General features: G+C 50.8%; 1 protein-coding gene across 1 annotated transcript; it reads right to left on the bottom strand.

Annotated features, from left to right (window-relative positions):
• Positions 1 to 3,342: 3,342 nt before the first annotated feature.
• On the bottom strand, positions 3,343 to 9,813 carry Fadd (Fas associated via death domain). The gene is made up of 2 exons (XM_057779929.1): positions 9,511 to 9,813; positions 3,343 to 7,915 (listed from the first exon to the last, which is right to left on the bottom strand). Exons 1-2 carry the CDS (start codon positions 9,794 to 9,796, stop codon positions 7,575 to 7,577), a joined length of 627 nt encoding a protein of 208 aa, XP_057635912.1. The 5' UTR covers positions 9,797 to 9,813; the 3' UTR covers positions 3,343 to 7,574.
• Positions 9,814 to 10,654: the final 841 nt, after the last annotated feature.

Raw genomic sequence — 10,654 nt, 5'->3', positions numbered from 1 at the left:
TCAAGTAGGGCCAAGATTTCCTCTGTTTTTAAAATGTCTTTCTCCCAGCAATGAGAAGTCCTATTTTCTCTAATGGTTACACCATGGACATGCACAGCCGCAAAAGCACAGTGACCGTGTATGTGGTAATGGGCCAGAGCTATCAGTTCTGCTCTTTGGGTTGAGGTTCCTGACCCTAAGGCTTGAGCCCAAACTTTCACTTAAAGTAACCAAAACAACAACAACAAAAAGCAAAAACAAACAAAAACAAAACAGAAGGCACCTTAACCAGACTTACTGCCGGAGGTGACAGAACAGGTGCTCTCACTGAAGGACATCTAGACAAGTGTGTTGGAGGGTCCTGAACCTCTGCAAGTGCCAAGATCTCCTCTCCCAGAGCCTTGGACTGTATCAGGTTATGCATCCCCTCGGAGGAAGTCTGTGCCCACTCAGTGTGGTCCACAGTTGCCCTGAGACCTGAGGGTTAGTCAAACTGGTGAGAGTCTCTAAAGGATCTTACTGGGGCCTCCAGATGTTACAGAATAGTGACCCAAAAAACATGCAGCAGAACCAAAATCCAAACTGAGAGTCGGTATTTAGCCAGCTGGCAACTGCCTGGAGAGAAAGAAACACTTTTCACAGAGCAGCTGCAAATGAATTTTACAGGAAACTTTTCAAGGTAAAGCACACAGAAAAACTATGTCCTGATTGGCAGTTGTAGGGGGAAGCAAGGAAGCAAGCAAGCAGTTTAACAGAGGTCAAAACACGCAGCTAGCTGGAGCATTTCCACACTGAGTTTCTAGAATAGGATTGGGGACTTTTCCACAGGTCTTTTCATGGTGGACATACAAAAGGTGTGTGGGGTCAATTTTGGCTTAAACCAAAGATGGCTCCAGCTGAGACAAGAAGGAGGAACTGTTGCTGTCACAGACTTCGACTCTTCCTTGGGTCAGTGGTGCCTGACTGGGCATTAGAAGGTTCTGTGGATCAGGCTGGCTCCATCTGGCTGGTAGCAAATCTAGGAAGTGGACTCTATCCCTTCCTCCCCACTCACCCTGGGACATCCCAATTCCCCCAATGCAGCCTTAATCAGCCAACCTGAAGCCCTTCCTCTCCTCCTCACTGCAGGGGAGGATGGAGTCTGTCTCCCCACACCACCAGGCTCAGGAGACCCAGAGACACTCGTAACAAAGAATTTGTCAGGTACAAAGTCAGAGTGGTTTGTGGATATACCTTAAGATATCTCAAATGGTGACAGACATCACCAAATGGCCCTCAAGTCAGCTGGTCCTGAACTCGGGGATCCGCCTGCTTCTGCCTCTTTAGTGCTGATTAAAGGTGTGTGACGCCATGCCTGGCTCCTTTTGCTTCTTTGAGGCAAGGTCTCCTGAAGTCTATGCTGGCTTTGAACACTGACCTTCCCGCCTTCACCTCCTGATCACCAGTGTGTGCCACCACACAACTTTTGTTTGGTGGGGAGCGCACGGGGGTCGTAGTTTGGATACAGAGTCTATGTAGCCTAGGCTGGTCTCCTACTCTCAACCCCCTGCCTGAGGCCAGCTGACTCCTCTAATTTCTCTCCCCCTGGCCTTTCCCACAGTTTCCTAGGACTGAACTGTTTGTCTCCTGGAGAACGTCTGCTAATCTTATGAAAGGCAATGTGAACTGTCAACCTGACAGAATCCAGATCACCTGAGAGATGAACCTTTACGCAGACTGTGGGTAATTATCTTGATTACATTAATTTATGTGGGGAGACCCATTGTAATTGTAGGTGAGACTTTCCCAGGGCAGGGATGAGGGCGAGATGGCTTAACAGGTAAGGGCACTTGCAGTCAAACTTGAAAATCTGAGTTCAACCCCTGGGACCCACAGGTGGAAGGAGAGACCCGACCAACTCCTGTAAGTTGTCCTCTGACCTCCACACATGTATCATGCCTCAGTGCCTCTACAAATATATAAAATCTTTTAAAATTAGTAAAATGGTGAAAGTGAGCTAAGCACCGGTACTCATTCACTTTACTCTTTGCCTCCCACCTTGAGAAAGGGTTTCTTTGTGTAGCCCTGGCAGTCCTGGAACTCACTCTGTAGACCAGGCTGGCCTCGAACTCACAGAAATCCACCTGCCTCTGCCTCCTGAATGCTAGGACTAAAGGATTCCAACATCACCACCTGGCTATTCTTTGCTTTCTTATAAAAAGATTTTTTGGGGAAGGGGTGACAGGGTCTGTCCCAGTTAGGATCACTATTGCTATGACGAAACACCATGACCAAAAGCAAGTTGGGAAGGACAGGGTTCATTCGGCTCATATTCCCACATCATAGTCGATCACCGAAGGAAGTCAGAACAGGAACTTAAACAGGGCAGGAATCTGGAGGCAGGAGTTAGTTGATGGAGAGTTGCTGCATACTGGCTTGCTCAGTCTGCTTTCTTATAGAACCCAGTACCAGCATCCCAGCATCCCTCTGTGCTCCATCCTGGGCCGAGACTGAACACCACCCAAGCCCTCCTTCCACCATTGCCCACGCCCGCCATCCTGGTTGTTTCTCACTGGCTCCAAGTCTCCTCCTGCTACTTCAGCACAGCCTGAAGCTAGAGAGGCACTTGAAGAGCAGAAGCACAATCTCCCCCAGATGTGTCATCCAGAAGGCTGTGGTATAGGGCCATCAGGAGGAGGCTGTGGTGTAGGGACATCAGGTGGAGGCCGTGGTGTAGGGCCATCAGAAGGCAGTCCTTCTGATGTTGGGAGGACTGAGGGCTAGGACAGCGCTACCAGAGACAGGCTTACAGTTCCAAGCCCCTCCAAGACAGGGATGACCGCAGGTCTCAGAGGCAGAGACTTATGGCCTGGGGCGGGGGTCCAGCCTTAAGGCTTCCAGAGAAGATGTTATCTCCAAAATTCACTTCAGAATTATAATCAAGCTACCAAACAAACAAACAACAAAAATACAAAAACAAAAAAAATCCTCAGGGCAGGTGAGATGGGTCATCAGGGAAAGGCGCTCACTCTGCAAGCCTGGCAACCTGAGTTGTATCCCCAGAACCCACAAAAAGATGGAAAAAGAAAACCAATTCTACCAAATTGTCCCCTGACCTCCATCTGCATATCATGGAGGGAATGCCCACAAACATAATAAATTTTAGCACGCGTCCCATGGGCTGCAAGGTGGACACCCCTCCCAATGTCTCAGGTTACAGGTTTACAGTCAGCAACAGCAGCAGCTATGCTCCTAAGCAACTCCTAAACTCTGGGCGCCTGCATACTTCAAGGACCGGCAACTCCCAGGAATCTGCAGTGACCAGTCTCCTGCTGCTAAAATTGTTGCTCTTGGTTCAAGGGAAAAGCCTTTTATTGGTCCTAATATTGCAATACCAGGAAGCAGCACAGGAGCATGCAAATGAAGCACTGAATCCACACCAATCACAAGTTTCCAGTTATTGACTTCCCACTAAATTCCAAGGATTGAAGGCCAGTCAATGAAGGTATCCAGGCTTGGGTCTGGCAAGCTAATACAGTCGTGCCTGAAGCAAGGCCTTCTAGGGGCAGGAGCATAAACTCCATCCTGGGTTGACATGCTTCAGTTAGCAAGAACAGTTAGCCAGAAACAGAACTACAGAAGCCAAAAAGCAAGGTTGATTCATTTAGAGACTTTCCTAGAACTATGGGCTTTAATGGATTAGATCTTTGTTTTCATTTTGGCAGGTGGTGCAGTCTATGGGCTGAGTTTTATGGCTCAACTGGTACTCCCAACATGGCCTCAGTTGTGGTAAGGTCTGGGAGTCTGTTATAGAATAAGTTTGTGCAAGCAGCCATAGATTAGCTTGGGGAATTCTATCCCCCAGGGGCCTGAGGTAATATGGCAAGAGGGGAGGATCTCCTCTGGATCCTGGGTCAGGGCTGTAGGTTACCATGAGTGGACATAGCACCAGTGGACACACTTGGCCCCAAAGGATGACTATCCCTGCCCTAGTTAATCTTCCAGTGAAAAGAAATCTCAGCATCTTTGCATGTGTTTTTTTCTGCCAGAGGACACATGGAACTTTCAGTGTCTGTGCAAACTCAGAGGAAGCAAAGACTTTATTTAGAAGATGCTGGGATGGGCCTGAATTGGTTCCTCAAGGACACAAGGATGGTAGAAACAAGGCTAGCCTGAGGTCTTTGGTCAAGTTGGTAGCAGTTTCAGCTGCCATCAGGTTTATGAGCTGGGTTTTAACTGTGGGCAGGCAAGGGAGAGGAATGTAGTGTATGAGTGATGACTGCTGACCTCACTGGAGGGCACTGGCTGTGTTCTAGCCAGGAGACCCATGGGAAAAAGTGCCACTGTCCCAGGCTTTCACTAACAGTGGAACTCTGCCATATAAAAAAACTGGACTGAGATCTCCCAGACCTTGTGACCACCAGTAAATGAGAAGCCTGGCAAACATACAGAATTCAAATTAGCAATGTAATTACGTGCACACTGAACAGCTGGGAAAACACACAACAGACCCATCTAACCGTTAATTATCACACAGTTCAGGGACCCGAGGTGTTGGAGTTGACCTGCTGCAGTCACTACTGAGCCCAGAGTCCTGTGCCTATCCAAATACGCAGTATGGGTTTTTCTTTTTGGCGGCAGGGTTGGGCTTTTTTTTTTTTTTTTTTTTTTGAGGTAGGGTCTCATGCAGCTTAGGCTGGACTTAGATTCAGTGAGAAACCCTGCCTGTACCTGATCCTCCCCCACTAGCTTCCCAAGTGCTGGGATTACAGGTGTATATACCACAACACACCTGACTTTTTGCTTGATATGAGGTCTGTTTAGCCCAGGACGATCTTAAAATGCAGTGATTCTCCTGCCTCAGCTTCCGATGTTAAGACACTACGTATGAGCAGCATGCCTGTCTTATTTTGATGGACAGGGACTATATATCATCTCCACAGTCCATTCAAGGCTTTGGGAGTCTGGGAGCCATGAACCTCCACACACATGCCCACCATGCTGTCCTGTTCTAGCCACACCAAAAACAAAAAAACAAAACAAAACAAGAAAACAACAACAACAAAAACCAAAACCAACCCTCAGGTTCTGTCACTTGGCTTTGGCTCAGGAAAGCCTTAGTGACAGTGAGGCAAATACCCCTCAGGCCAGCCTCCACTTAGCCCACAGCTCCTAGCAAACCAGAGCTGCCTCCATCAGCTACTGAAAGGCCAGGGCCCATCACACGGTCTGGCACATCATGTCCCACTGGCTGGTCTGAAACAGAGTCCACACAGGGACCTTGTGACCAGAAGGCAGGCAGCTGGATGACTCAGAAATGATTGTGGAATTCAAAAATAGGAAGCTAAAAATATGTAGGGTGGCTGGCTTCTAGGAACAGGCGGGTCTGTTGTTCCAACCCTTGGTGGGGGATGGGCAGAAGCCAAGGTCCTGCTGGGAGCTGAGGAGTGAAGGGCAGGCAAGGTGGACAGTCACCAGTGAGTGTAGAGTTCTCTGGTCATTAACGGGGGTGGGGGGTGGGTGGGATCGTGCTGAGGTGTCCAGGGCAAAACTGGACACAAGCTGGGGAGATGCAGAGATCTGTGGGGTGCGACCCTGTCTTAATCCCCCAACATGGCTGGTAGGACTCTACAAAGGGCTAAATTCCTCTGGCGGCCCACAGCCCTGTAGCAGTGGCAACTGAGACATGATCTAAGCTGTCACTTGAAGAGGGAACAGAATGCAGCAGATGGCATAATGAAAGGGCTCCTTAAATCTAGAAGGACAGAGGCCTGCTCACATCCTTACTGAGCTCTGGAGCACCATTTCAGACTCCTGAGCTGTTAAAAAAAAAAAAAAAAAGTGACATCCACGTCCACCAACCTGTGGCTTGCCACAGAGCACTTAAACGGCATCAGTAAGTGTCTCAGTAGGGCTGGCCAGGCTGCCCAGAGTGTGGGCCCTAAAGACTTGGGCCTGAGTGAGGCTACACTAGTGATCAGGGCACTTGAGAAGCAGAGGTAGGAGGATCAGGAAGTTCTAATCACTTCAGTTACACCGTGAGTTTCAGGTCTAAGTTATATCTGGGTTACATGACACCCGGTCTCAAAGCAAAATCCCTCAAAATGGTGGTAGGGGAAGGGGCTAGAGAGGACCACAGCAAACACCAACCAGAGCCCTTGCACAGGCCTATGAATATTCTAGGGAGCCGAGATAAGAGGGTTGTGGCTGTAGCCAGGTGGGACACGGGGTCAGAGAAAACAGGATGAGTTCCCAGAGAAGACAGGAGAGGCCTCAATGGCCAATAGTTTGAGTGAGGCAGAAGAGCCAGATGGACAGGCGCTGGGCTGAAAAGCACAGTAGGCTCGAGGCTGGGGAGGCTGCAGCCCAGGAACGCAGCAGTGAAGGAATCAACAATAAATGAGAAGGGGGCTGAGGAGAGCCCACGTGTGCTGAGGGGTCAGCGGCCTGGTGGGGTGGGTAGAGCAGAGAGGGGGAAATGAGGGCACAGAACCTCAGGAAATGTTTGATCAATGTTTGAGCACAAGCCCCAGGCTGTTCACTTATGAAGCAAACACTAGGCTCAGGACAGTGGGGCGCAGCTCTTCACTCTGTCAGGTGAACCTCGGGTCTAAGAAAACTCCAGACACGAACTTTTCAGATAGTGTCTTTCCATGTAGCTGGTCTGTAGTTTGCTATGTAGGCTAGCTGTCCTCGAACTCACAGATCAGAGATCCGCCTGCTATATGATCAAAGGTTGGAAAGCTTGGTGACCCAGTTTGGCAGACAGGGCCCCCTGCTGGTGTGAAGCAAAGCAGACAGGAAATGTCATCAGCCCATTCACAACTAGCACCTAGGGCTGTAAAGACAGCAGACAGCCCGCTGGACTTCCAAGATCAGAAGGGTCCTTAACACAGTGGAAATTCTGGGGGACACAGGTGTTTCCAGGTAAAGACACTTGTTTTTGTGAGAAGGCCTCATGTGTAGCCCTCATTCATATTGCCATGGAATGCAATTCTCTAAAGTGCTAGAATTTCAGAGTGAGCCATGACATCTAGGCTCAGGGCACTTGTTTAAAGACCATGTTAGAAGCAGGGGAGCTGCCCTTTAAATCACAGTCCTTCCCAGAGGCAGCAATTTCTGTAGGCTGTGAACTTTAGAATCAGTTCTCGCAGGAGCTGATGTGCAGGGTACGGTGTGCGATGCTCCCGCAAGTACACTTGTTTGCAGGCAGGAGCTGCTCTGATGGCCTTTAAGGAAACGGGACAGATGTCCTAACGGTCAACGGGGCAGTCAAGTGCTCTGAACTGAGCTGGTGTCCCAAAGGACAGGAAGGCTCTCAAACTTTCAGCACATGTGCCCTTAGCTCTAACTTCTTTGCAGGACGAGGGACTTCTCTCAGGGGAAGGAGCAGCAGTGGAGAACACCAAAAGAAGTTCCATGAGTCCCCAAAGTTGAGAAGAAAGAGGTTCTATACATAACAGCTTTACTTCAGGAGCTAGTTCAGTGAGTGGGCTCGTGAGTGGGTCTGGTCTGGATCAACGAGGTCTCCATGGCACTGGGAACGGAAGGCACTTGGTAATGCATCATGGTGTGTGTGTAGTCCAACGTGGCTCCTGTCAGGAGTGGCAGGCTTGTCACGGTGCTTGTGAGGAAGACACAGTTGAGTCCCACAGCACTCGGGACACATTCTCACTCTCAGTCACTGATCCCCGGGTCTGCAGCGCTTCTTCCACCAGGTCAGCCACCAGGTTCAGCTGACACATCCGCAGTGCGTTCACCAGTTCAGACACTGTGGCTTTCTCCCTCTCGGCAATCTTCCAGACCCTCAGAGTCTCCCTTACCTGCTCACTCAGGCTTCGGGGGTACCTCTCCTCAATCCCGTCAATTTTGACCTCAGACAATTTCAGCACACGGGCCAGTCTCTTCCAGTCTCTCCCTACATTTTCACACACGATGTCAAATGCCACCTGCAGATCTAAGAGGGAAAACAGCAGACTTACAGAGGAGCTGGGGGAAGTCTTCCCATGGGCCACTAAATGTGAACTGAGCACTTCAAAATCAGTCATTAAAGCCGGCAGGTCCCGTGGAGGCAGAGATACTTAGCAGCCCAGGAGCTACTACAAGGGACCTACATTGGCCCCCTAACCTGCTTAGTCACACCCCCTCAGAATGAGTCCCAGCGAGCTGCAGCTTAAAAGATCAGAAACTGAGGAAAGGCTGAGGAGTCAGAGGGAGAAAAACTGGGGCCACCTTCAAACCCTCAATAGCAGACTGGCTAATGTCCCCCAAAGCTACAGTCACCTCATTCTACACCATGACCTTTGCCACACTCTGGAGCCCCTGCCAGGCACGGGCAACGTGGAAGAAGATGACTAAGTGGTCCAGGGAGCCCTGGGCAGTGGCCGAGAACTCCTTACTGGATTCCTGCAACAATACCAAACACTTAAATGCCTTGGTGCACGGGCAGAGGAAACAATCTGTTTTAAATAGTTCTGTGTCATGGCATGTGGTGTCGGTACTTGAGGGGGGGGAGTCTGATTTTGCTGCATTTTAGATTTCAGAGCTCCTGACTATAGAGCCCTTCACAGTGCCAAAGGCTCCTACAAGGAAGGCTTAGTCCCTCAGGGGTGGATCCAATCAAGAAAAGGAGAGCAGATCAGGATAGCTCTGAGCTCACCGGTGGGTCAGTCCACCGATTCCCACCTTGATGGTGTTACTGGAAGGTGGTGGAAAGCCTCAGAGGCACTACCTACTCAGAGGCAGAGGCTATACTATTCGGGGAGTGTATTCTGGCCCAAGCTCCTTCCTGGCGGCCATGAGGTAATCAGCTTTGCTCCACCATGCCCTCAGCAGCCTGAGTTCCTGCCTCACTGCAGACCAAGAGCAACAGAGGCCACTTTTGTCCCTTTAAATGGCTTCTCGGGTATTTGTCACAAGTGAGGAAGAGTCTAACAGATGCTCGACTTGCATCCACACCCCAAGGCCAGATTGGTGTGGCTCAGTTGTGGCTGCCAGGCACTGTGCATTATGGGAAGCCATAGTGCTTCCTCTTTACTGCAAAACGGAAGCAACAGAGGATAACTAGGCACTGTGCACTCTGGACCGGGAAGCTCAGTCGCAGCACAGTGCTCCTTTGGTTAGGAAGCACACTGCTTGGCCACAGACACTCCCACTATGGAAATGGGGACGAGGAGCAGGCACACCTTGACCTTTGCCTACTCTCTTCAGCTCTACCCTCAATGGACTTAGGGTGCCTTAGACACCTTAGCCGAGTTTTCAATTGATCCGGGGAGTGGGGAACCAAGCATTAGAGGTCCAAGGGACTTCATCTTGGTGCTGGGCAAGTGGTAGGAGAGCGAGCGCCTCCTTAGCACTAGCAAGACTACGGGTTCAACCCCGGCACTGTAAGTAAGACACGCACCGGATCCCCGTAGCTCCGGCTCGCCCACCCAAGAAGTGGGCGTGCCCTAGAGTCCCTCCGAATAGGAGCACACAAAGGGCACCCTGAGGCTAGGGTACTGGCCAGGCTTCCCCGCCCATTCCCCCGCCTCCTCCCGCCCCCGTGCCCACCTGCCTCCCCCGGCGCGGTCGAGACCGCCAGCCCCGCTTCGAAGTTGTCCAGGCGTTGCAGTAGGTCGTGCCTGCGCAGCGAGGCCAGCAACTCGCGCAGCAGTCCAGTATGATTGCGGTTCAGATCGTTCTGCTCCAGCAGCACCGAGAACAGGTCCAGGCCGCTCTGCATGCGCTCCAGCTTGCGTTTGCCCACGCGCTCACGGCACAGGAACTTGAGCTCCATCAGATCGCTGCTCGACAGGCTGCCGGAGAGGGAGTGCAGCAGCACCAGGAAGGGATCCATGGCAGTGACGCGCCGGGCTACCCTCAGCGATTCCACACAGGAAATCACCGCGGGCTTTCCCGCCCAGCGCCTCGCGAGAATTCCAGATCCCACGCATGCGCCTCGTGTGTGGCCGTAGCCGTTTCCGCCCGGGTTGGCCGTGGCACTCTCGGTAATTTTGACACCTGCGTCTCTGTGGCTTCAGCGCTTGCGCACCGTGGTTGCCGGAGGAGGCGGGGGTCGAGAGGGACAGATCATTAGCCGGCGGCGTAAGGGCGATGGTCTGGGTGGGCTTTTGAGGTTCCAGGTTTACCTCTGCGGAGCTGTGCAGCCCTACTGTGTGTGGGGGGCTGGGAGGGTAGCTGAGGGTCGCAGGGATGCTTACTGTGGCTGGGTCACATTCAAGCCCGATTTAAAAAAAAAAAAAAAGATTTATTTACGGACTGGAGAGATAACTCAGGGGTTAAGAGCACTGGCTGTTCTTTCTTTCTTTGAACTCCCAGCACCTGCATGATGACTCACAACTATCTGTAACTTCAGTCCCAGGGGCTTTGACCCCTTTCTTGCAGGCACACATATGGTACGCAGATGAAACACACACACACACACATACATACACACACACATTTCAAAAACGTTAAATATTTATTTTTGTTGTGTGAATGAGCATTTGCAGTTTAATGCCCCTCATGGGTGTAGTGCCCACTGGGTTCAGAAGAGGGTGTGGGTCCTCAAGAGCATGGTTCCCAGCCTTCCTAATGTCCTAATGCGTCGTCCCTTTAAGGCAGTTCCTCATGTTGTGGTGACCCCAACCATAAATTATTTTCATTGAGACTTCATAACTGTAATTTTTGCTATCTTTGTGAATCGTAATGTAAA

The sequence above is a fragment of the Chionomys nivalis genome, chromosome 8 (genome assembly GCF_950005125.1).
Source record: "Chionomys nivalis chromosome 8, mChiNiv1.1, whole genome shotgun sequence".
Lineage (NCBI taxonomy): Eukaryota > Metazoa > Chordata > Mammalia > Rodentia > Cricetidae > Chionomys > Chionomys nivalis.
Note: the sequence above shows the minus strand (reverse complement) of the source record. Positions and strands in the feature narration are given on the sequence as shown.

Excerpts from the sequence above, each read along its gene's own strand:
- Fadd (XM_057779929.1), bottom strand. The coding sequence starts at position 9,796 with ATGGATCCCTTCCTGGTGCTGCTGCACTCCCTCTCCGGCAGCCTGTCG. Across the intron at positions 7,916-9,510 it reads GACCGCGCCGGGGGAGGCAG|ATCTGCAGGTGGCATTTGAC; the intron begins GTGGGCACGGGG and ends TTTCCCTCTTAG.